The following is a 26,612-nucleotide window of genomic DNA, read 5'->3' as shown; positions in this document are numbered from 1 at the left end:
TGTGTGTGTGTGTGTGTGTGTGTGTGTGTGTGTGTGTGTGTGTGTGTGTGTGTGTGTGTGTGTGTGTGTGTGTGTTGGCCCTGTGATGGACTGGCGGCCTGTCTAGGGTGTTTCCCCGCCTGCCGCTCAATGACTGCTGGGATAGGCTCCAGCATCCCTGAGAGCAGGATAAGTGGTTTGGATAATGGATGGAAGTCAGTGGTCCCCAATCATTAGCAATGATGATCCAGCCCAAAATATGCAAGCTAATTTCACTGATTAATTCTCCCCTGTCTAGTTGAAGGTGTGGTAACCAGGGAAATGAGCTGGTGTAGTTTTGGGTTGGAATGAAAACCTGTATACGCACAGCCCTCCATGGTACATGATTGGGCACCACGTGGTTTTAATGATTGCCCAATTGAAGCCCAGTTAGAAGAATCAGAGAAGCGGAAAGTTACCCAGTACTGAAGTGATGAGTGAAGTTTTTCTGATTCTAAATGAAGTCTGAACAAAGTTTTAATGAGGTCTGGGTTAAAAAAAAGGTGAACCTATCCTTCGAGAGTTGCAAGCAAATCATAGTAGGAGGAACATTTTTTTTGTCTATCTGAAGGAGACTTGAAGGGCTGAACATGGAGTATTTCATTTTTACATTACATTCTAAGGCCTCTTGACCATTGACTGTGACCACTTTATCGTTAGGGCGGACCAAAGTTTTAAAAAAGATTCAATCACCAAACTTTCATGTTAAAATATATTCATGTGAAATGCTTGCACTTGATTCCATAACAGTCATTCTTAAATATCTTATTAGACTACTGATTGTAATCCTCTCACAAAACAGATTCTCAATATTTTCTGTATTTGAGTTTTAAAGAAAATGTAATTCATGAAGACATTGACATGAAAATTGACATTTTTACCTTATTAGCTAATTTTCCCAATCATATTATGCACATATTGTGCCAACAACTGCTAACAACTTGTGCCAAAAAAAACCCACAAAAAAAATGTTTTTGCTTATTTTACATTAAATTCTATCACAGTACCTTCATGCATGAGCCAGCCAGCGAGCGACTTTCCAACTAATTATACTATAAAATGTTTTGCACTATCCAATCAAATCCTGAAGGATCAAACCACATCCCTCCCAAGATTATTGTCCTGCCCTAATATCCTCTTTTACTTGGAAATGTGTTACATTACACTGTGAATGCTGTTTCACCTTGTTTTGAATGTGAAATAATAGTAAGCCTGTTGTGAATCGTCATAGGTACTGTTATCTTGGTCAAAACTAACCGTTTTAGAATTTTAATGGCTTCTTATCCTGCTCTCCCCAGCTGGCCAAGCACTATGGTAATGTCTACAGTGTGTTCTTGGGCCACAGACCAGTTGTCATCATCAGTGGCCTAAGGGCCTTGAAGGAGGCTCTGGTGATCAAGGCTGCTGACTTTGCTGGACGACCCCAAGACCTCATGGTTAATGCCATAAACCAAAACAAAGGTAAAACAGTGAAGTGATGTGTTGTTATGTGGTGATGGGAGCCATAGGACTGATGGTATGATGGTGACTTAGTTGTTTGCATGTGGCCTCACCGTAAGTGGGTTCTGGATTTGATTCCAGCCCATCTGTGTGGAGTTTTTTTGTTCTCCTCATGTCTGAGTATTCCAGCTCATGTTTGGTATATTTTATACTTTTGGAGATATTTAATTTTTAACGAGAATCGTTTCCACATATGCATGAATGGAAGAATGTTCAGCTCAGCTAGAGTGGAGCTAGAATGAATGATGTCACATGAGTCTCAGCCAATAAGATTGCATTATAAAAATAGTCCCTAATCTCACTGCTCATTGGTCGATGTGAATGCTGGTATACTTCCATTATCATTTTCAAATAGTTTTGGGTTGCATTTGCTCATCAGCACTAAAAGCTGTAGTAGTAAAAGCAGGAATAGTTGCAGGAACAGTTGACCTAGTAGTAGTAGTAGTAGTAGTGGTGGTGGCGGTAGTATTAGTAGTAGTTGTAGTAGTAAAAGCAGGAGTAGTAGTGGTACTAGTAGGAGTGCCGCTTTAGCAACCACCTAGTACAACCTAGTAACTACCCATTACACTCTAGCAACCACCTAGTACACCCTAGCAACCACCTAGCAACCACCTAGTGCACCTTCACAACCCCCAAGTACACTTTGACATCCACTCAGTGACACCTTACCAACCACTTAGTACACCCTGGCAACCACCAAAAATGTCCCAACAACCACTTAGGACACATTAGCAACCACAAATTCACCGGCAGTGTTGAAAAGATCAAATTATATCATATGCACGTAGAATATCAAGGGCCCCAGAAATCAGAATTTATTTCTAAACCTGTTACCATATCATCTACTTTGCCCAGCTGACACCTCTTGCATGCCTATGCATCCTGGAAGATGGATTCCTCCTCTTATGCTCCTCCTGAGGTTTTTGCAAATGTTTTGTTTTGTTTTTTTCCTGTGGAAATTTTCATTATCCAAATCAAGGGTCTAAGGATGGATGTCCATTGTAATTTACTGTATCTACCTGTTTTTGACAGTATAAGTTTAAAGCCCTCTGAGACTATTTTTTTCTTTGTTTCTTTCTTTTGTTGTTGTTGATGATTTCTCCCTTTTTCTCCTCAATTGTATCCAGCCAATCACCCCACTCTTCCGAGCCGTCCCGGTCGCTGTTCCACCCCCTCTGCCCATCCGGGGAGGGCTACAGACTACCACATGCCTCCTCTGATACATGTGGAGTTGCCAGCCGCTTCTTTTCACCTGAGAGTGACGAATTTCACCAGGGGGACGTAGTGCGTGGGAGGATCACGCTATTCCCCCCAGTTCCCCTGTCCCCCCCAAACAGGTACTCCGACTGACCACAGGAGGCGCTAGTACAGCGACCAGGACACATACCCACATCCGACTTCCCACCCGCAGCCACGGCCAACTGTGTCGGTAGGGATGCCCAATTAAGCCGGAGGTAACACGGGGATTCGACCCGCTGATCCTTTTGTTGATAGGCAACGGAATAGACCACGACACCACCTGAATGCCCCAAGACTGTAATTTTTTTTAGGGCCATACAAATAAACTTGACTTGACTCAACCACATTGGTCCCCTTATAGTTGTCTCACTATTAGTAGAGTTTCTTAACCAGATAAATTCCTCAAGATAAACTATTAAAGCCATGATAGATTTGATGATGATCATTACATCACTGTTTATTTTTGTGGCTCTCTGTATCCAATTATTTTATGCTGCTATGAAGCTTCCTGTCTAGTTTTTATGCACTGGTGAAATGCTAAAAAAGGTATTGAAGTAATGTAAAAAAGGGCATCCGGGTAGCATAGTGGTCTATACTGTTGCCTATCAACACGGGAATTGCCTGTTCGAATCCCTGTGTTACCTCTCGTTTAGTCGGGCGTCCCTACAGACACAATTGGCTGTGTCTGCGGGTTGGATGTAGGTATATGTCTTGGTCGCTGCAATAGTGCCTCCTCTGGTTGGTCGGGTGCCTGTTCGGGGGGGAGGGGGGAATGGTGTGATTCCCCCTGGCGCTAAATCCCCCTGGCGCTAAATCCCCCTGGCGCTAAATCCCCCTGGCGCTAAATCCCCCTGGCGCTAAATCCCCCTGGCGCTAAATCCCCCTGGCGCTAAATCCCCCTGGCAAAACTCCTCACTGTCAGAAGCGGCTGGTGACTCCACATGTATCGGAGGAGGCATGTGGTAGTCTGTAGCCCTCTCTGGATCGGCAGAGGGGGTGGAGCAGCGACCGGGACGGCTCGGAGAGTGGGGTGATTGGCCAGGTACAATTGAGGAGAAAAGGGGGGGAGTAACGTATAAAAAATCTCTATGTTTTGTAATATACAATCTTCAACTGGGACTGACTACATGTGAGCCCTCACTTCCAAAGTGTGTTTTCCAGAATAGTGATATATTTACTGCAGGAGGTCCTGGTAATGAGTTCTGCTTTTTAATCAGTACACCATGCTCTTTGTGTCACTGTGCTAATGGTAGGAGTGATTCTGTCAGACTACGGTCCTGGTTGGAGGGAGCACAGACGCTTTGCTTTGAAGACTTTGAGGAACTTTGGCCTCGGGAAACTGTCCATGGAAGAGAGAATTCTATCAGAAACACAGAACTGCATGAAACAACTGGATGAAAGTGTCGGTATGTCAGCTAAAATCCTAATTATTCCCACTTCTCACAGAGTTGGAAGGGATCCCCCCAGTGTAGACTCCTCCACTTTGCTATGGACCAGTGGTGGCTGGTGCTAACATTTTTTTTTGGGTGGGGGGCAATTTACATTGTCACAGCACACCTGACAGCTGCTTTAATGTCCACACAGTCACAGAGTTATTAATTCAATTTGTTGTCATTAAAAACCATGTGCAGGCACATGTTAAAAATGAAATGAGGGCTGTGGCTTCACCAAACAGTGCAAGACAGACACAGACAAACACAGTATAAGATATACACACATGAAGACCAAAAGCTAAAATAACTTAAAAAAGAACAAGAGTACAAAATATTTAAAAATATCTACAGACATTCATTGGGTTGCCAGGTTCAGGTGGGTAACAGTTTGTAGAAAGAAGCTGTTTTTGAGCCTGGTAGTGCGGGCTCTGAGGCTCCTGTAACGCCTCCCAGAGCGCAGGGGGGAGAACAGTCCATGGTTGGGGTGGGTGGGATCTCTGTTGATGCTCAGACCCCTTCAAAGGCAGCGTTTGTGATAAATATCTTTTATGGCTGGGAGCTGGGTACCAGTGATATGCTCGGCCGCCTTGACGACCCGCTGCAGAGCTTTCTGGTCTACTGAGGTGCAGTTGCTGTTCCACACTGAGATGCAGCTGGTCAGGGTGCTTTCTATGGTGCAATGGTAGAAGTTGGTGAGAATTTTAGGGGATAGATGGGCGCTCCTCAGCCTCCTCAGGAAATGCAGGCATTGTTGGGCCTTTTTTACAAGGGTCTGGGTGTTTAATGTCCAGGAAAGTTCCTTGCTGATGTGGACTCCAAGGAATTTAAAGCTGGTAACACGTTCCACTTCCACCCCATTGATGTGTATGGGGGAGTGGCTGCAGCTTCTAGACCTCCTGAAGTCCACAATCAGCTCCTTCGTCTTCTGCACATTGAGGACAAGTTTGTTGGTAGTACACCATGATGTGGGGTGCTGAATCTCGTCCCTGTAGGCCGTCTTGTCATTGTTGGTGATACGGCCAATGACTGTGGTGTCATCTGCAAATTTAACTATAACATTTGAGGGGTGAGTTGGCAGGCAGTCATGGGTAAAGAGGGAGAAAAGGAGGGGGCTCAGAACACTGCCTTGAGGTGCACCTGTGCTGAGGGTCAGGGTGGAGGAGGTGTGGTCACCTATCCTAACAGACTGAGGTCTGTTGGTCAGGAAGTCCAGGGTCCAGTTACAGAGGGAGGGGTTGAGGCAAGGGACAGGAGTTTGGTGGTTAGTTTGGCAGGGATGATAGTCTTGAAGGCAGAGCTGTAATCTATAAACAGCTTCCGGATGTATGTGTTGTTAAGTTCAAGGTGGGTTAGAGCAAAATGCAGGGCAGTAGCAATGGCATCCTCAGTAGACCCTTTGGGACGGTAGGCGAACTGATGTGGGTCGAATGTGGGGGGGATAATGTTTTCGATGTGAGCCAGAACCATTCTCTCAAAGCACTTCATGGCGATGGGGGTGAGTGCTATGGGTTGGCAGTCATTCAGACATGTGAATTTTGGTTTCTTGGGGACAGGAATGATAGAGGTGGTCTTGAAGCATGCCGGGACTATGGATTGGGACAGTGAGAGGTTAAATGTAGTTGTGAAGACCTCAGCCAGCTGGTTGGCACATTCCCAGAGGACCCAACCCGGTATGCCGTCTGGTCCGGCAGCCTTCCGTGTGTTCACTCTGCGCAGTGATTCTCTGACCTCTGCAATCGGTAGAGTGAGCATCTAAGCGGGCATAGAAATGATTTAGCTTGTCTGGCAGGGAGGCATCATGGACAGTGGGACCGCTATTATTGAACCCTGATAAAATCTATAGGCTACATTGTCCTTCTTAATAACTCTGTGACTGTGAGGACATTAAAGCAGCTGTCAGATGTGCTGCACCAAGGTAAATTGTGCCCCCCCCCAAAAAAAATTATTAGCACCAGCCGCCACTGCTGTGGACCCTTCACTTGCCCCTTTTGACATTATGATACTAAAATCTTTCATCATAAATTGAAAACTCTGCATTGGCTTGAATGACAATACCACAAGTCACACCTCTATAGCTGCTAATGTTGAACTTTCTTCATTTTACTGAAAAAATATAGCATTTGTTTGCAATTAGCTAAGAATTTAAATGTCATTTTGGTTCGGTGTCCTTGTTAGAAATTGAAAAGTTCTTGAAAATGCTCAATTATGCCAATGTTGATGTGAAATGGACTGATTTGGTCGAATATAAAATAGCAGCCTTGATTCATGCTCAATTATCCAGGTGTAGAAGTCCCAGAAAAGTTGAATCAATTGATCTGGACACAATGTTTAGTGGGAGAAACATTTCATCACTCATCTATGTGACTTTGTCAGTCTCAGCTGATTGCAGGTATCCCCAACCTTACAAACAGCACAGTTGCTTGTGTACCATAAACCAACACATGCTGATCAGTACTTAAGGTTTGACTCTCATAATGCGCTGGAGCACAAACTAGAAGTCATCAGGATGCTGCACCACCAAGTGACAACGTCCCCACTGACACAGCGGCTGGGGTTGGGGGAAATCCCACATTAAGCAGACCCTGGATAAGTGTGGTTATTCTAACTGGGTGTTTGTCAAAGTGAGGAAGATGCCCAAGCAGTGCACCAGCCGATCGAAGAGAGGAGAGGGACAACAGCTGCCTAAGCATAAACCAGTGGTGATTCCATATGTGGCGGGAGTGTTAGAACAGTTGAGACTCATATTTTCCAAACCCTGCGTCTCAGTTGCTTTCAAACCATAAAATACACTGCACCAGAAATTGGTCCACCTCAAGGATTGGGTCACCCAGTGCAAAAAGAGCAACATAGTATAGTATAGTATAGTATAGTATAGTATAGTATACACTGTTAAGTGCTGGAGGATTGCATGACTTGTACATTGGGGAAATCAAACAGACTTGCGAAGAGGATGGCCAGCACAGAAGAGCTACCTCATCAAGCCAGTGGCCATTCTGTCAAGGATGAGGATGTGCACATACTTGACAGGGAGTAACACCGGTTTGAATGGGGAGTCAAAGAAGCCATCGATATGAAGAGGGAAGCACCATCCCTGAACCAAGGAGGGGGGCTAAGAGTACATCTGTCACCATCTTACAATGCTTTGATTGCAGCTATTCTCCAATCCCCTGTGAATAGTGCACGTGGCCACTGTAACTCTAATTAATGGTCACAGAAATGTGCACATGAAACCCCTGTTAGATCACCAGTTTCAGTCGTTATACAACTCTACTGTTTATAAGGTTGGGGACACCTGCAGTCCGCCGAGACTGACAAAGTCACTTAGATGAGTGACGAAATGTTTCAACGTTGTGCCCAGATGAACTGATTCAACTTTTCTGGGGTAAGATGGTCGTGTTTTCTCTCAGATTTGCAATAAATGCTCATTTAAATGACATATTTTCAAAACTTTGAAACAAAGTTTTTTTTTTCTTCCATTTCCCCTACAAATGCTCCTTACTCATTGGAGTTCACTACTCTGTTACCTTCTAAAAAAAATGTTGTGCGATATCAAAACTATAATCCTTAAAGTACCCCTCCACTCAAAAATGTGGTTTTCTTATGTTTGTGTCCCCTAAAATGTCTGGCCTTGACTATACTGACTTGTATCTGTGCAGTTTGTCACTAGAGCGGTGTTTTAACATTCCTTGACTGAAGGAGGCACTGTCTGTGCGCCTCCTTAAAATTTGATAAGCGGATAAACAAGATTTTGTACATCACAAATCCAAAAGCCAATTGCTGTTTAATATGCAGATGCAGGGCAGGCAAAGAAACCTGAAACCTCCTGCGGGGGGCGGACTTGTCAGTACAGTACAGAGAGCCAGCTTGCAATAGCATAGTGAAAGTTTTGACAACAAACATGGTGGAGTGTGCAGTTTTTCCGATGTAAACCAGACCCCAGCGCTTCCTTCCACTATCTACCAAAAACAAAACAAAACCCCCACTATACTGCTGAAATGGTTGGAATTTATTTATAGACATCGGGCTCATGTACCTACAAACCTGAAGGGACTGCATATCTGCAATGCTCATTTCAGTGAGGCATCAAAGAAAGTTGAATCAGTTCATCTGGATACAACGTTTATTGACAGGCGTGAGGGGTGTTTCCATAAACTAATGCAAAAGCCACTGGGTGGGTTTCTACAAGAAATTAGTTTTGAAGTCTGATGCTGTGCCGGCTATTTATCCTGGGACTGCAACAGCGAGCGGGAGTAAGTATTGTAGTGAATTCGGAGGGCAGCTGGGAACCGCCACAGCTGGGGGCGTGAACGTGGCTGCCCCCAGAATTTGCTACATTGGTGTCAGAAGTGGGATGGTGACTCGCTAGCCCTTGTCTCTGGGCACACACGCTTCCGATGGCCTCACGGTCTCACCATCCCACTTCTGACACCAATGTACCAAATTTGGGGGCAGCCAGGAACCGTCGCAGCTGGGATGCGAACCCGGGCCTTCCGCACCACGGGCGACTACATTAACCAGTCGACTAAAGGGTACAACCCGTTATCCAAGGGCTGGTGAGTCTATTCATCCGTGGTTGTTACACTACCCCCCTCCTTCGGGAAGCACGTCCCCCCGCCTCAGCATACCAACTCCCTCACGCCTCTGGGTGCACGCGCTTCCGATGGCCTCCCGGTCTCACCATCCCACTTCTGACACCAATGTAGCAAATTCTGGGGGCAGCCAGGAACTGCCACAGCCGGGACACAAACTCGGGCCTCCCACCCCATAGGCGACTATGTTAACCAGGAGTTGACTGGTTAACGTAGTCGCCCGTGGTGCGAGAGACCAGTCTTTTTTCTTTTCTTTTTTTTTCTAGCAACCTAATTCCCAAAGATCCATTTTTGTGAGGACACAAAACATGGTTGAGCCTAATATTACGGTTTTTTTATACTGTGATGCCTGGTTTGGTCTTCTGTATCTGCTTGTTAGCCCCAACAACTTCGTATCTTCTTCACACTCACTGCTTCCTTTCCTGTTTTTCTGCATTGGGCTGCTGTGTTGAAGATATAAAACATCATGTGCCAGAAGTTCTACCCAACAGTAACCATTAAAATAAGCAACTACAAAAGTGTTCATGACTTGTGTGTTCATGGATTAGCTGTCATCTTGAATATACCTGTGATAAAATGTATATGAAAAGGACTGTGGTTTGCAAATAAATCTTTGGAATTGTTGCTTTATCAACTAACAGCTCTTTTTTATTTTAACCATATTTTGTATGGAATTCTTCTGAGTTACACTCAGTGGTGTTGTAATATTTTCATCAGTGTTGACCTGAATTTCTTACTATGATTCTGTTCCAGGGAAAATTTTGAAACCTGAGATTTTGTTCCACAATGTAGCATCCAGTGTAATATGCCCACTCCTGTTCGGGGCAGACTATGCCTGCAATTATGATTCCTTTACAAAACTACTTCATCACTACACAGAGGCTGCTAGTCTCATCAGTGGACCATGGTCTGTGGTGAGTCACAGCATTTTTTTAAGGAATATCTCATGAGGATATTTCAGACCAGAGACTTGCAATGGATATGAAATATATTTCAATGGTTTAAAAACTGAGCATGGATTGTGGATCAATGGAAAATGTTGTTGTTTTTTATACTGGTATTCACTTATGTTATGATTGGGGGAAAAAATCAGTCACACATATTCTGGGTGTATTCATGTAATATTCTGGATTAACATTATCGTAAACCCAAAGAGGATAATGAACAGTGTCAATTAGAAAAAGTCAATTAGAAGTGGGGAGTTGACTTCATGCATGTACTCTTCCTTTTTTTTTGGCTTTTTTTTCTTTAACAAATTTTAGTTGCAATAACAAGCTCAAAAATGCAAAAAACATGCAGAGAGGGCATCTATCCTATTGTAGATTCATCTGTTAATAGAAGCATGTAAGATAAACTGAAAGCAGACCAGGGTGGGCATTTTTTCCTCTATGGGGAGCAATGTGTTATCCTGTCAAATGGGTTTCCCTCCACAATTAAATCCTGTTCCAGGAAAAACCATGAAACCTGAGATGGTATTCCATAATGCAGCATAGAGTGTATTACGCCCGCTGCTGTTCGAGGCAGACTATGCCTGCAATTTTGACTCCCTTACACAACCAGTTGATCTCTATATAGAGGCTGCCAGTCTAACCAGTGGACCAGTGGTTTGCACATTGCGGTGCTATGGATTAATCTGTCATCGTTGCTGCTGAATGCATAATGCTTTCCATCCCCCAAATACATTTTCTGCCTGGTGTAATTGATCCTGTTCAACGACAACAACTTGCTGAAACTTAAATAAAATTGAAAACATTTTCATAAATAAATCAATTGAAATATAATGTATTGTTAATGGAATTGATATAGCAGTTTCAGTTTCCCCACAAAATCAAGTCACAAACTCAAAATTATCGGATATAGTTAAATGAGGCTTCTCCATTTAGAGGATGAAATCAAAGAAGGTGCTTTTTGGAGTTTATCCATGATAATGTTTAGTGCAATGGGATTTATTAAGTACATGAAATATGAAATTGACTCTCTGCCACAGATTTTTCCTAACACTGTTTCCAGAAGATGAAGACTATGTGAGACTTTGTCGGGTGGCTTTAAACTAGTGATTTCTCTTACCCTAAAGCTGTATGACTCCATTACAATGATCCGCCACCTGCCGCTGCCCTTCATGAAGGCCTTCAAGATAGCTGAGGTATGTTTAATGGGACTGGATGGCAAAATGATGTACTTCTAAATGACTGACAAAGTATTTTCATTTATGGTTCTAATTATGTGGAATTTATCAAAATTGGAAGGAATTAAATTTTATATTATATAGCATTTCCTTATACAACAGCAACATTTTAAGTGATGCGGTTACACAATTTTTTCTTTTTTTTTGTCCATCCGTCCATCCATTGTCCGAACCGCTTATCCTGCTCCCAGGGTCATGGGGGCATCATCATTTTTTTGTGATCAACAATTTTTATTTTTAAAAAACAGGACATAACAAGCACACAAGCAACAACAGGTTGGCACATTAGTAACAATTTTTAAGGGCCAAAATAAAAGGGGGAAAAAAAGAAATTTACAGAATTAAAAAAAAGTATGTGTAATAGCTGAAAGTAAGAGCATTCCCAAGGGAGAAACAAATAATAGTTTATATGAAATGAAATGAAATATCGTTTCCCCCAGCCCACAGCAACACAAAAACACATATTTAAAAACACACCTCCCCGCACTCCACACAACGACACCAAAAACAGTCAACACTAGGCGAGGCCCCTGCCAGACCACCCTCGGTGTTATCGGAACTGCCGGTCTGCATGGGCTAGCAGTTAGCTTAGGCTGCCCCGCTTCCACGTCCTGTCAGACCGCCCTCGGTGTTTCCTCTTGGGGCACAGCTCCGGGCAGGGCCGTGGTCCCTGGGCCCACAGGACGCAGCAGACCAAGCTCTCCCAGCTGATCTAGCGCCAGCTCCCCCAGCCATCAAACGAAGACATGGACAGAAGAGGACAAGGACACTGCGTGGACGGTACTGGGTGAGGCCGCCGCAAACGTTAAGTTCGCGCCGCCATCTTCCCACACCGGTACTGGGTGAGGCCATCTCTAGGCCGATTCACGTTAGTAAACGACGAAATGTTCTGTGTGTTTTGTTCCAGTTTGGTCAGGCTCTGTCAATGGATCTGGTCACCAAGCACAAGAAAACCAGGGTTCCTGGAAAACCACGTGACATTTTGGATTGCTACCTTGATGAACTGGATAAGGTGTGTGTGTGTGTGTGTGTGTGTGTGTGTGTGTGTGTGTGTGTGTGTGTGTGTGTGTGTGTGTGTGTGTGCATGCGTGCACGAGTGCGAGAGAGCGTGTACATTTGTGCAGAAACGACAAATCCTTGCAAGTGCTGTTACAAAAACACCACTTGTGGAGTCAATGTCATAGAGCATATTTCACTGAATTTTGAGCATGTGATGACTCCAGATTACCCCACTAAACCTGGCTCATAATAAACCTGGGGTCAGATGGAGAAATCAGATAGAAAATAAAGTAATAATGAAATTTTACTCTTCTTCTCAGAGAGGGAACGATGGTTCAACCTGGTCAGAAGAACAACTGATAATTTTTGCTCTGGATCTTCACTTTGCTGGAACCCACACTATCTCTAACACTCTGCTCTTTGCCTTCCTATATCTTATGACCCACACACAGGTTCAAGGTAACGTACAAATGTGTACAGCATGCCTGTCTTTCTACCAGCTGTTGATGTTTACTTTTCACCACTCTCTTTGTCCCATCTTCTGCATGTTAATGCCTTCTTAACTTGAAAATGTTAAATTGTCAGAATCCCATGACAGTGTTTTGCCAACATTTCAGCAACTCTCTCTCACCCCCCCCCTCTCTCTCTCTCTTAGAACGTTGTCAGCAAGAGATAGACAAGGTATTAATGGGCAAAACTCAGGCCAGTTTTGAGGATCGACATAAAATGCCCTACACGCAGGTACTGCAGGTTGGAGGTTTTTTTTAAATGTGGGATCCTGGGGGCCCAGAAGTTTTTCAAGGGTGTCCAAAGACATCCTTAGCAAAGTGAAAATTAAGTCAACATTAATTTTGATAGTTAATAATAACAGCACACATTTTGGTGTTACATGAGAAAAAAAATGTTAAAAATTCCATCATCTAGGCTTACCTAGGGTCCTTGATAATGCATAATGAAAGATTTTTTAATATACTTTCACCCCCCCCCCTCGTCTCAGGGCACTGCTTTACCGTACGAGAACTAAAGCACAAAAAAACTAATGAATTTTCTCAAAATGTGGAATAGAATAAAATGCCTTTATTGTCCCTGCACATTATCGTACAATTTACTGTGCAGCTCCTAAAATGGTTCATTTCACGCACACGCATGCACCCACACACACACACACACACACACACACCTGCTCATTCAGAGATAAATAATAATTAAAACATTAAAAAAAAGTCATAAAAAAGAATATCAAAAGCTACTAATGTTTATAGTACCAAATGCTATTGCACCTTGTAAAAACATTATTGCACATTATATACAGATATTTACAGATGTTCTTGCACATTCTGTCATTGTACCATTCCAGCTAGTCCTGTGGTGGGAGTGTTATGATGGTGCTGGGTGGGGATGGTAGGAGGACAGTGTTTTGTGGAGTTCAGTTCAGTGATGGCTCTGGGGTAAAAGCTGTTTCTGAGCAGGTAAGTGCAGGTCTTAATGGCCCTGTAGCACATTCCAGATGGTATCAGAGAGGGGAGATGATGACGGGTGAGTTGCATCCTTCAGAATGCTGCTGGCTCTGCTGTCTTCCAGTGAGAGCAGGGGGAGTCCAATTTGTATTATCTCTGGAGAGCTCTCCTGTCTGCTGCTGAACAGTTGGCATACCATGCACACTCTCTATAGAGCAGTGATAGGACATGACACGAGCAACTCCACAAACAGGTTGGTTTCCCCAAATGTCCTTAAAAAGTAGAGCCGTTGTTGAGCCTTTTTGACCCAGAGCAGTGGAGTCCATTGTCCATGTGAGGTCCTCTGTGATGTGGGCTCCTAGAAACTTGAACCTAGGGACCCTCTCCAATTCTTCTTCTTCGATGATTAGAGCAGAGAGGTCCCCACAGTGTCTCCCGAAGTCTATGATGAGTTCTTTAGTTTTTCTGATGTTCGGTAATAGATTGTTTTCTGTACACCATCCTGCCAGTTTGCAGACTCTGTGTCTGTAAGCTGTCTCATCCCCGTTTGAGATCATTCCCACTACTGTTGTCATCTGCAAATTTAACGATTGTGTTTGAGAGGTGTTTGGGGGGGATGCAGTCATATGTATAAAGGGAATAGAAGAGGGGACTCAGATGCACACATACACACACTTATATTAACTTGACCAAGGTTAGTCATGTGACCCCCCAAACTGATCAGTGTTGAGTCACTGTTCCTATAAGTGATGTCCTGAGGCCACGCCCAGTACCGAGTGGTTTCATTTCAGCTAAGTTAGTCAAGTGACCCCTCGTACTGACTCAGCATTCAAGAATTGACGTCCCCACTCCACACACACACACACACACACACACACACACACACACACACACACACACACACACACAATCACCATACAAACACACACTCAAACAACACACACACAAACACTGACATAGAGGCACACAAACAGACTGACACAGAGGCACATATAGACACACACACACACACACACTCAAACATACACTTTACCAAAGTTAGTCATCGGACCCCTTAAACCAATCCGTGAATAGTCAGAGTAATGAGTGATGTCATTGGTCCACTTGCACTTCTAGGTGGTGTCATTTCAGCTAAGTTAGTCAGGTGACCTCTCACACCATACAGTAATGAATTACCAAGTGATACCGTGGGGCCACAACCCCTTTTCACAATTCAGCAAGTTCTTGGTGTTACACCATATTGCTACTGCGCTACTAAATGATATTCATTGCTACAATGACGTTTCTGCATATCAAATCACATAAATAGCGACATAAAGGTGCCATATCTTGCTCATTCCAGCTCTATATTTTTATTCTGAGGCTCCACTAGAGTAGCTTTGGATGATTCACGGTTAAAAAAAAAATCCTTATTTATCTTATACTGGCCCTTTTGCAGCCCTTCGGTTCATCCTCTGTCTGAAACAGGTTGTTTGGGCTATTTTCTATTTGAGGTCCCCCTCCCTAAAAGCCCACTTTCGTCTATTGGTCAACTTCTGAAAGCCTGTACCCAGTGCTTGTTGCGTCAAACTCACCACAAGCCACTACCATAAGCAAACTATAAACCCACTAAATAATATAATTTCTCGTTCTTGGTTGAAAATGGCGACTTCTCAAAATTCACAAATATGTTACACCATGAGGGTTTCTCTTTGGCATCAGGGTGAAGTGGGGTGGGGTGGTGGTGTTTTGTCCGACTGTGCAGTTGCAGTTGTCCTGAGTCTATGGCAAGCCCTCTTATTTTTTTAATCATCTTTTCTTGCTTGCTACCCACATAAACTTACCTAGCTGCTCTTTGTAGCACTTAGCTGCCCTTACAATGTAGCAAGCTACACCAAAAAGATAGTAAACACGCAGGTAGCTGATGCTTTGGCCAGCTAGGTAGCAAGCTAGTAAAGATGATTAAATCATAAAAGGGTTTGCCATACGAGTCAGCTTAATTGACTCACTGCAGCTGTTTCTGCGGGCCCCCGTGGACGGGCTCTGCTGACACCTCGTTGTTTTAGCTCTTGACATTAATCTCTGGTGTTTTTGTCATGGTGTTTTTAAACAAGCATCACCAGTCTGTTGACTTGCCCTTGAGTTCCTGTTTCAGAGATTGAATTTTCCTCAGGGTTTAAAGCTCGGGCAGTAAAAGATATTGTCTGATGTCTGTTTTGCTTTTTCTCATGTAGGCTGTGATCCATGAGGTCCAGAGAGTAGCTAGCATCGTCCCCCTAAGTGTTACCCACTGCACCACAACTGACACAGAGCTCCAGGGATACTTCATACCTAAAGTAAAAAAAAAAGACCTGCATTTAATTCTGTTAACTTAGTTGCCTATCATACAATGCCACACATCCATGTCAAGAATTTCTATATTTTGTCATCTTAAATAGTTTTCTGCCCCTCTCGCTCTCCGTTCCTCCTTTTTGTACCCTCTTTTCTCCACAGGGAACTATGGTCATACCCAACCTGACATCAGTGCTGTTCGAGGAGGAACAGTGGAAATACCCTCATGAATTCAACCCTGAAAATTTCCTCAATGACCAGGGAGAGTTTGATAAGCCAGAGGCGTTCATCCCTTTCTCTTTAGGTTGGTGTTGATGTCTGGGGGATGATGCAGTTATTTCATTAACTTGTTGATTCCCAGTCTCCAGTGGTTAGTCTTTGGTCACAACGGACTCTTAGACTGAATCATTCTTGTTCTTTCCTCATCGGTATATATTTGCCTGGCATAAAATATAAAATTAAGCAGCATAACTAAAATAAATTTTGGTTAAACTTGGGAGTCTGAGAGAGGCAGAAGAGATTCAAAAGCTGGAGTTGCCAGGATGGATCAGTCATTTTGGAGGTAGTTTCTTTGTTAACTTGGGGCTATAGCTAACTCTAAGCAAGTATTGGAGTGGCAATTTATATCACTTATCAAAACAGGAACCCACCTTTGCAGAGATACAAGGAAACATGCAGTCTGGAAACACTCTCCACACTCTCTCATGTTTCTCAATATCTCTTCCATACTCCCTCCACTTCACCACACTAACCCCACTCCTTTGAACTCTCTAGCAACATCTTCGTTTACTCTAAAACCACCTACTAACATTGCAGCAGCCAGTAACAACATCTTTACAACCACCTATACCCTTGAATCATCCTATCCATCCATCCATCCATCCATTATCCAAGCTGCTTATCCCAATCGGGGTCGCTGGGATGCTGGAGCCTATCCCAGTAGTCATTGAGTGGCAGGCAGGGAGACACACTGGACGGGCCGCCAGTCCAGCACAGGGCCTAGTTTAGGGTCTAGGTTGGCTAAGGACTTAAAAACTGACTTGGCACTGGCAGTGCCCTCAATTGGGCATTGGCATTTACAAGTGTAGCAGTAGGGCCTCATAGCTCAGTGGTTAGAGCACTGGTCTTGTAAACCAGGGGTCGTGAGTTCAATTCTCGCTGGGGCCTGCACCCTTTTCCATTCCAAGGCAGCTGGCAGAAAGGTGAAACACACACACACACTCACATGCTTTGCACGGACATCATAGTGAGATGTTATTTAAAGAGCAGACAGCAGCTTAAAATTCACTCTCCACTTTCTCTTTGCTCCCTCCATATGCCTCAATCATCCTATGAATCATCCTAGTTGCCCCCTATATCCCCAAACAATCACCCAATAACCACCTAGTTTACCTAAGCAACCACCTACCAACACCCTGGTCGCTTCTTGGTTTACCTTAGCGGAAAAAAAAGACTCCCTAGCATACACCCCAGCAACCACCTAATACACCCTAGCAAATGCCAGGTTTGCCCTAGCAGTGAACTACTTACATGCTAGCAACCACTTTGTACACCCTAGCAACCATTTAGCAATTGTTTTAATACCCTAGCAACCACCTTGTACACCCTAGCAACTGTCATGTTCACCTAGGTGATGACCTATATACACCCTATCACCCACCTAGTAAACCCTAGAAACTCAAGTTTACCCTAGCAAAGAATTATAGAGACCTTTTTCACAAACATAGCCGACATACTTCCACTTCAGCATAGAGAGATAAAGATTGGTTCTCCCCTGCAATGTTAAAAAGCCAACTTTCTGTTGCCTTCGATTCTGACTGTGATCACTTTTTTTGTGTTTCAACACAGTGTTTAACTCAATAAAGGTGTTGACACTGACATATCTTTATGTCTCTGTTGTTAGACAGCTGCATTCCTGTAAAAAGCTAATTTGATCAAGGGTCACAAAATGCAAATCGACTCATCAAGGCTAATGGTAATTTCAAGGCTGTTAGCCTTTGTTATCCAAATCTTACAAAACCAAATGAGTGAAACTTGAAGAGAAATATTTAACCATGGTTAACCATTTAACCATTTTTGTGTTTTGTTTTTGTGTTGTTTTGGGGTTTTTTTTGGGGGGGGGTTGCATTTTACTTTGCATCTTTCTGAACTGTCTCCAGTAAATAGTACAGGGAATATGAAGTAATTGCCTACCGCCACGAAAAAGTGCTTTAAATCAATAGAATAAGTTTGTCAGTCTACCTAATTTTTAGGATTGGGAATATGATTTAGTTAAAAATTATTTGGAAAATGTATTTGTTGACATTTAAGATCAAACTTGAAGAGCCTGTCCTGGGAACTCAAGTGGCACCCAAATACAGGTCTGTATTTTATTGAGATTTAAATTTAGTTCAAAACTTACAATAAAAAAAACAAAAACACAAATATCTAAAATTTGTTGGGAGGACTTATATCCAATATGTATATGAATCGTAATATCTAATAGTATATCTTTGTCTCTTGAGGTTTACATTTACATTTCAGGCATTTATCCCACCCTCCAAATATTTTGACATGACATGGGTTTTGGTTTTCAAATTGCATGTTGTGTTGATTAAACCTTTGACCTTTCAACTCAGCACACCAGGACAACTGGACTGTTGGTCAATTTAGCCAATGTGTTTGAATACATTTTCAGCAGAATACTTTACAACCCAATGCCCCTCACGCACCAATTTAATTCATATGATCGCATACACTACAACAGCTCGTTGCCTGAGAGGATTAATACCACTCCAGTGCTATTTGGTTTTTGGATTCGGTTTTAACAAAAAGGATAGCTGTTTCTGACCTGACTGTCTTTCCAGCCACATCTGCTGTGTCAGATCATTTTCTCATTGAATTTGAAGTATCATTGGCCTGTCCTGTTAATGTAAGCACAGATGTAATTGCCACTTGCTACATTGGTTCATCCACGTAGCTGTATTTGGCCAGCAGCTGCCTGAAGTTTTGGCTACTTTCACTGTAGAGAGAGAATCTGTTGAAAATCTCACTAGTGATTTGAATGTGGCACTTTCTAGTCCCCTGGATTAAGTTGCACCTCTCACTAGTAGAGATAGGCGCCAAAAGTACTGGTGACGGTCATTGGTAGCCTGAGCCTCAACCAATCCAGTATGGAAATCTGATTTATGATCCGCATATTTGATTTGGCAAATGTTTTACATTGGATGCCTTCCTGATGCAACCCTCCCCATTTATCCAGGCTTGGGGCTGGCACAAAGAATGCACTGGCTTGTGCATCCCCAGTGGCTGGGTTCTCATCAACTTTATTGCAGAAAAGGTTTAGAAACTCATGGGCCGTGAATGGTGAGCTGCTAATAGATGGGTGCTTTTTATGAAGTTTAGCTACAGTGTCAAAGACTTCAACGAGCATGTTGATGAAGGGAACAGAGGTGATGAGGAGGTGATGGGTAGGTATGGTGTCAAGGAGAGAAATGTGGAAGGACAGATAGTGGTGGATTTTGTGAAAAGGATGGAAATGGCTGTGGTGGATACGTATTTCAAGAAGAAGGAGGAACACAGGATGACGTATAAGAATGGAGGAAGGTGCACACAGATGGACTATATCTTATGCAGCAGGTGCAACCTGAAAGAGATTGGAGATTGCAAGGTGGTGACAGGAGAATGTAGCTAGACAGCACTGGATGGTGGCCTGTAAGATGACTTTGGAGATCAAGTTAAGTCAAGTCAATTTTATTTGTATAGCCCAATATCACAAATTACAAATTTGCCTCGGTGGGCTTTACAGCAACACAACACCCTCTCCTTAGACCCTTGCTTCGGATAAGGAACAACTCCCTAAAAAAACCTTTAACATGGAGACAAAGTAGGAAGAAACCTCAGGGAGAGCAACAGAGGAGGGATCTCTCTCGCAAGACGGACAATGTGCAATGGATGTTGTGTGTACACAATTTACAGAACACAACATTGAAAGAGGATAACAGAATTATAATGAAAAGAAAGGAGGAATAGCATCCCTAACCATGGCAAGCTCCTTTGGAGTAACAGGAATGCCAAAAGCATCAAGGAATTCAGAATAGCTCAATAGCTGTCCATTATCATTGATTAATTGGTTAACTAGAATGATATTGTTGTTAAACTAGTTTGGATAGAATAAAGAACTATTTTTGAACTTAATATGCTGGTTAGAAGAGGAAGAGAGTGAAAGCAGAGCTAAGGATCAAGTTTTGGAAATTGAAGAAGGAAGACTGTTGTGTGGAGTTCAGGGAGGAGCTAAGACAGGCACTGGCTGGTAATAATAATAATTTTGTTTATATAGCACCTTTCTAAAACAATGTTACAAAGTGCTTCACAAAAAACCCCAAAACAAAAAAACAAAAAAAAACAAAAAAATAAATAAATAAAACCAGACCAGGCAGGAATAAGAGTAAGATCAAATAAGAGTGAGAATAGAAACAAATATCAAACATTTGTAAAAGCTTTCATAAAAAGAAAGGTTTTAAGATGAGATTTAAAAGAAGCTAGAGACTTAGTTCGTCTTAGCTTAGCAGGAAGCGAGTTCCATAGCGTGGGGTCTCTAACAGCAAAAGCCCGATCACCTTTCATAACCAACCGAGACCTGGGAATAACTAGCAGGGCTCCATCTGCAGACCTTAATGGTCGAGGGGGGACATACCAAGTCAATAAATCACAAAGTTATAAAGGAGCAATACCATTTAAAGCCTTAAAAGTGAGCAGTAAATTTTTAAAATCAATTCAAAATATATCAGGGAGCCAGTGTAGGGAGGCAAGCACGGGAGTGATATGGTCATGCCTCCTTGTCCCTGTAATGAGCCGAGCAGAGGCGTTTTGTACCAACTGCAGACGGTGGAGTGAGCCCTTGCTGCTGATACCAGAATAAAGTACATTACAGTAGTCGAGTCGAGAAAAGACAAAAGCATGTACAACTTTTTGCAAATCGGCAATTGATAAAAATTACCTAATTTTGGAGATTAGATTGAGTTGGAAAAAGCATGACTGAACAACATGTTTAATTTGGTTGTCAAAACTGAGGTTAGCGTCAAATTTTACCCCGGGATTCCTGGCAGCCTGTTTAAGACCACCAAAATTAGTAGCAAACGGACTGATGGAATTTTCGGGACCAAACAGAATGACCTCAGATTTATCAAGATTAAATTTAAGAAAATTTTTGGACATCCAGGATTTAATGTCGGTGAGGCAAGCTGTGAGCTTTAATAGGGCGCTAGGATCAGTGGGTTTTAGTGGCATGTATAACTGAGTGTTGTCGACATAAAAATGGTAGAGCGCATCGTGACTTTGAATGAACTGGCCAAGGGGCAGCATGTCTATAGAGAAGAGAAGGGGGCCAAGAACTGAGCCTTGAGGAGGTAGAGCTACCCAGAACAACAGAAAAAGTTCTGTTGGTGAGGTAAGAGTGTAATAAGTTAAGAGCCGAGCCCTTGATGCCAACCCAAGCCTCTAAGCAATGTAGAAGGATGTTATGATCAACCGTGTCAAAGGCAGCACTTGAGTCCAAAAGAACTAAAATTGAGCTGTCACCTGTCTGCATTCGGCAGTAGATCATTAATGGCCTCAACTAGAGCTGTCTCAGTACTATGAAATGCTCTAAAACCAGACTGGAAACGATTAAAAACAGTATTTGTGTTCATAAAAGAAATCAACTGAGAAGAAATTACTCTCTCCAGAACCTTAGATGGTAGTGAAGAGCTGCCAGATGGCGGGGCAACTACTGCAGAAATGGTGAAGGAGACAGCTCGGAAGGTACTTGGTGTGCCATCTGGACAGAGGAAGACAAGGAGACTGACTTAGTGGTGGAATGAAGAATTACAGGAAGGTATACAGAGGAAAAGGTTGGTGAATAAGAAGTGGGATAATCAGAAAGATGAAGAAAGTAGACAGGAGTACAAGGAGATGTGGTGTAAGGCAAAGAGAGAGGTCAAGGCAGAGGAGAAGGCGTATAGCAAATTGTATGAGAGGTTGGATACCAAGAAAGAAGAAAAGGACCTTATACCGATTGGCTGGACAGAGAGAGCGAGGATGTGCACTAGGTTAGGGGGATGAAGGATAGAGATGAAAATGTGCTGACAAGAGAGTACTTTGAGGGGCTAATGAATGAACAAAATGAGAGAGTGAAGGTTGGATGATGTGGGGATAGTGAATCGGGAAGTTGCGGTGGATTAGCAAGGATGAAGTGAGGGCAACTATGAAGACGATCAAGAGTGGAAAGCTGGTTGGTCCAGACGATATATCTGTGGAGATGTTTCGGAGAGATGGCAGTGGAGTTTTTAACACAATCTTGGAAAGTGAGAGGATGCCTCAGGCGTAGAGAATAAGTGTACAGGTATTGATTTTCAAGAATAAGGGTAATGTGCAGAGCTGTAGTAACTACAGAGGTATAAAGTTGGTCAGCCACACAATTAAGTTATGGGAAAGAGTAGTGGAAGCTAGGTTAAGAGGAGAGGTGATGGTTAGCAAGCAGCAATATGGTTTCATGCCAGAAAAGAGCACTACAGATGCGATGCTTGCTTTGAGAGTGTTGATGGAGAAGTATAGAGAAGGTCAGAAGGAGTTACATTGTGTCTTTGTGGCTTCAGAGAAAGCATATAACAGGGTGCAAAGAGAGGAGGTGTGGTATTGTATGAGGAAGTCGGGAGTGGCAGAGAAGTATGTAAGTGGTGCAGTATATGTATGAGGACAGTGTGACAGTGGTGAGGTGTGCAGTAGGAATGACGGCTAGGTTCAGGTGGATGTCAAATTACATCAAGGATCAGCTCTGAGCTCTTTCTTGTTTGCAATGGTGATAGGTTGATGGACAAGATCAGGCAGGAGTCTCCATGGATTATGATGTTCGCGAATGACATCGTGCTCTGTAGTGAGAGGAGGGAACAGGTTGAGGAGAGCCTGGAGAGGTGGAGGTATGCACTGGATAGTGACAGTCAGTAGCCGCAAGATGGAATACATATGCCTGAATTCACCCTAAATACTTAGGGTGAATTGTTCAAAGTAATAGGGAGTGTTGAAGAGAGGTTAAGAAGAGAGTGCAGGCAGGGTGAAGTGGGTGGAGAAGAGTGTCAGGAGTAATTTGCAACAGAAGGGTCTCAAGCAAGAGTGAAAGGGAAAGTTTACAAGATGGTAGTGAGATTAGCTATGTTGTATGGTTTGGAGACGGTGGCATCAATGAAAAAACAGGTGGAGCTGGAGGTGGCAGAGGTGAAGATTCTAAAATTTTTGTTGGGAGTGATGAAGATGGACAGGATTAGGAATGAGTATATTAGAGGGACAGCTCAGGTTGGACAGTTTGGTGACAAAGCAAGAGGGGTGAGATTGAGATGGTTTGGACATTTGCAGAGAGGAGATGCTGGGTATCTTGGGAGAAGTATGCTGAAGATGGAGCTGCCAGGCAAAAGGAAAAGAGGAAGACCAAAGAGGAGGTGGTGAGGGAGGTTCTGCAGGTGGTTGCATGACAGAGGAAGATGCAGAGGACAAGACGTGATGGAAACGGGTGATCCACTGTGGCGACCCCTAACAGGAGCAGCCAAAAGAAGAAGAAAAAGAATGTTGATGAGATCAGAAACAAAATTAGCTCTTCAACTCCAGCTACTCCTGCAAATCCTGTCTTACCAAATTCATATTTATACAATGAGTTACTGATAGTCCCTGTTATTACAGTTTTTGAGACTGTCTCTTGATATTTTGACTAAGCTGATGTTAGCTTCTAAACCAACTACTTGCCTACTTGTCCCTTTACCAACAAATATTTTTGAAGACCTCTGGCCTTTTCTGGGATCTACAATGCTAGACATTGTTAATTTATCAATTACTACTGACATTGTCCCCAGCAGTTTTAAGACAGCTGTGGTCATATCTCTACTTAAGAAACCGCACCTCGATCCAGGGTCTCTTAATAACTAACCGACCAGTCTCTAATCTTTAATCTTCCATTCTTTTCTAAGGTACTAGAGAGAGTTGTGTATCAACAACTTCGACCCATATAGAAAACTATCTATATGAACCTTTTCAATTGGCTTCCAGGGCCTGTCACTCCACTGAAACTGTTCTAACCAGAGTGGTAAATGATCTTCTACTTGCTATGGACTCTGATTCCACCTCTGTGCTTCTATTACTGGACCACAGTGCAGCCTTTGACAGTGTTCTGTCCCCGCTAAGTGTTGTCCTCATGAACGTGTACTCAGCTATACAGACAGCTAAACACTCTCCTAATCAAGCTCCAAGGAACAGACAGATGTGTTGAATTTGGCCATTTAATCAGGATAAGTGTGAAACTGTGGACAGAGAATGAAGATATACAAATGAAAATCTTACACTACTGTCTAAAAAAACAAAGAACAAATAATGATGCATACGTGTTACTTTTATACAAATAAAAAATGCAACTTACATATGATGCCATGTCTAAACTATGAAGGAAAGGATTGCGTTCTATTGTAGCTAGCAGTAACATGTGGCCTTCTGTGGCAAGATCTCGAGAGGAAGCGGAGCACTTCCTGTTTCCGGGGTTACCAAAAGGAGCTACTCAGAACAACCACCAGGGGTTAGCAAATACAATAAAAAAACAAATCTGGTTCCAACACAGACACCATTGATCACTGTATACTATTAGACTGAATAAATTGTAATTTGTGTGTCTCTGGCCTAAATCTCTCATGGCTTAAGTCTTACTTATCTGAAAAAAACACAGTGTGTCTGCTATAATAATAGTGTATTGGAATTCTCTGATGGTAAACAATGGCATACCTCAGGGCCTGGTTCTTGGCCCTCTAATTTTCTATCCTTATATTTCAACTCATGGCCAAATTATACACAGTCATGGAATACATTTCCATTTCTATGTGAATTATATTCAGGGGTGTTTGCCTATAAAGGCTGATGATTGTACTCAAATTACTAATTTAGAGGCCTGCTTGGCTGTTGTGAAAAATTGAATGTCACTAAATTTCCTGCTTTTAAACTGGAATAAAACTGAGATGCTGGTAGTTGGCCCTGCTAGACACAGACACCAATTTGCTCAAGTAACAGTAACGCTCGACAACTCTGTGATTTCACGAAGTGTGGCAGCCAAAACTCTTGGTGTTATGTTTGATCCCAGCCTTTCCTTTGATAAGCACATTAAAGAAATCACCAAGACTGCCTCCCCCCCCCCCCCCCCCACTTACGCAACATAGCTAACATTCAGTCTTTCCTGCCCATGGCTGATGCAGAGGCTCTAATACCTGCATTTTTTCACCCAGACTTGATTACTGTAATGTTCTGTTTTCAGGTCTCCCACTCAATGAATTTATCAAGCACTGTCCTGTCGATGAGATTAGAGTATAGATTATTAATTTTTGCAACTGTTCTCTTACTCACGTCTTTCTCTCTCTCTCTCTGAATGATGTCTTTATCCTTCTCTCTCCTGCGGAATAATGTTTTTTCTTGTCTCTTCTCCCATGTATGTGAATGGTGTGATGTGAGTCTCCCCTGTTTGTGTAGTCTGTGCTACTGCCAGGTCTACATGGTGATGGTGATCATGTGGCTCAAACCCTAGGCTTTTCTGGTGGGATCTGGACACTGCCTTGTGTACTCCTCGTGGCATTCTTAATATAGCTTATAACCCCATTATAATTCTGCTATCCTCCGTCAATGTTGTAGTCTGTAAATTGTGTTCTATTCCGTACACACAACTTCCATTGCATGTCTGTCTATCTTGGGAGAGGGAACTCCCCTCTGTTGCTTTCCCCGAGGTTTCTTCCTCTTTTTTCTCCCTGCTAAAGATTTTTTTTAGGGAGTTGTTCTTTATCTGATGCAAGGATCTAACAACAGGATGTGTTATTGCTGTAAAGCTCACTGAGGCAAATTGGCTTGACTTGATTACTATAGCCAGGATCTTGGATTTTCTGTTTACTCATTATCTATATGTCCAAATTGTTGGTGTGATTGAAACTGTTGTTATCTTAATGTGTAGGTCCTCGTGTATGTCTCGGAGAGGGCCTGGCTCGTATTGAGCTTTTCCTGATCGTGGTGACGCTGTTGAGGAGGTTCCATTTCATCTGGCCAGAGGACGCAGGACAGCCAGACTTCACCCCCAACTTTGGGATCACGAACAGTCCCAAACCCTTCAGCATGAGGGTCCAACTCAGGGTTATCCAATAAGGGGATCTGGAAAGAGAAAAGAGTAAATGTGATTATTGCATCAAATAGAGAGAAGACAGTCCTTGAAGCCACACAATAGGCAGTGCCTTGCATTCATTGCTATATTTTTTATTTTTTAATATAAAATGTAACCTTTCGTATGTTTTTCACATTTGTATTTTGTAATTGTGCCTGTGTCTATTCTTTGTTCTTTGCAGCCATGTTCTATGCTGGTATTTTGAAAGTTTGCCCTACAGTATTTTAATGGTGATCTTGCTATTGACAATCAAGTTATTGGCACTTTTTTTCTTTCTTTTTTTTTAGTTTAAACTCTATGATAAATCAATAGAACTGAATACTGGTACCCAGCTCCCAGCCATAAAAGACATTTATCACAAACGCTGCCGTCTCAGCATCAGCAGAGATCCCACCCACCTCAACCATGGACTGTTCCTTTAGCGTTTGGTCTTCATCTGTGTATATCTTATACTGTGTTTGCTGTGTTTGTCTATGTCTGTCTTGCACTGTTTGGTGAAGCCGCAGCCCTTATTTCATTTTTAACATGTGCCTGCACATTTCTTTTAATGACAATAAAATGAATTGAATTGAATCAAACGCATTAAGATTTACATTAACATAGTAAAATTTTATGCAAATTGAACAAGCCTAAAAACAACAACAAAAGAAAAAATACCATAAAGGGGTCTGAGAAATCCTTGAAATGAAAACATGT

General features: G+C 42.7%; 1 protein-coding gene and 1 non-coding gene across 2 annotated transcripts in view; both read left to right on the top strand.

Annotated features, from left to right (window-relative positions):
• The window catches only part of LOC130114756 (cytochrome P450 2B4-like), a 44,996-nt gene extending 19,096 nt beyond the window's left edge, over window positions 1–25,900 (top strand). The window contains exons 2-11 of the mRNA XM_056282660.1: window positions 1,317–1,479; window positions 4,011–4,163; window positions 9,533–9,693; window positions 10,854–10,922; window positions 11,872–11,976; window positions 12,284–12,422; window positions 12,619–12,704; window positions 15,634–15,735; window positions 15,893–16,034; window positions 25,713–25,900. Coding sequence (XP_056138635.1) covers window positions 1,317–1,479; window positions 4,011–4,163; window positions 9,533–9,693; window positions 10,854–10,922; window positions 11,872–11,976; window positions 12,284–12,422; window positions 12,619–12,704; window positions 15,634–15,735; window positions 15,893–16,034; window positions 25,713–25,900 — 1,308 coding nt within the window. The remainder of the gene's footprint in view (window positions 1–1,316; window positions 1,480–4,010; window positions 4,164–9,532; window positions 9,694–10,853; window positions 10,923–11,871; window positions 11,977–12,283; window positions 12,423–12,618; window positions 12,705–15,633; window positions 15,736–15,892; window positions 16,035–25,712) is intronic.
• Window positions 16,825–16,897, top strand: trnat-ugu (transfer RNA threonine (anticodon UGU)). The gene has a single exon. It is a non-coding gene; the product is annotated as a tRNA-Thr (tRNA).
• Window positions 25,901–26,612: the final 712 nt, after the last annotated feature.

This window comes from Lampris incognitus, chromosome 6 (assembly GCF_029633865.1).
Source record: "Lampris incognitus isolate fLamInc1 chromosome 6, fLamInc1.hap2, whole genome shotgun sequence".
Classification (NCBI taxonomy): Eukaryota; Metazoa; Chordata; class Actinopteri; order Lampriformes; family Lampridae; genus Lampris; species Lampris incognitus.
The sequence above is the reverse complement of the archived record's forward strand: the minus strand, read 5'-3'. Positions and strand labels throughout refer to the sequence as shown.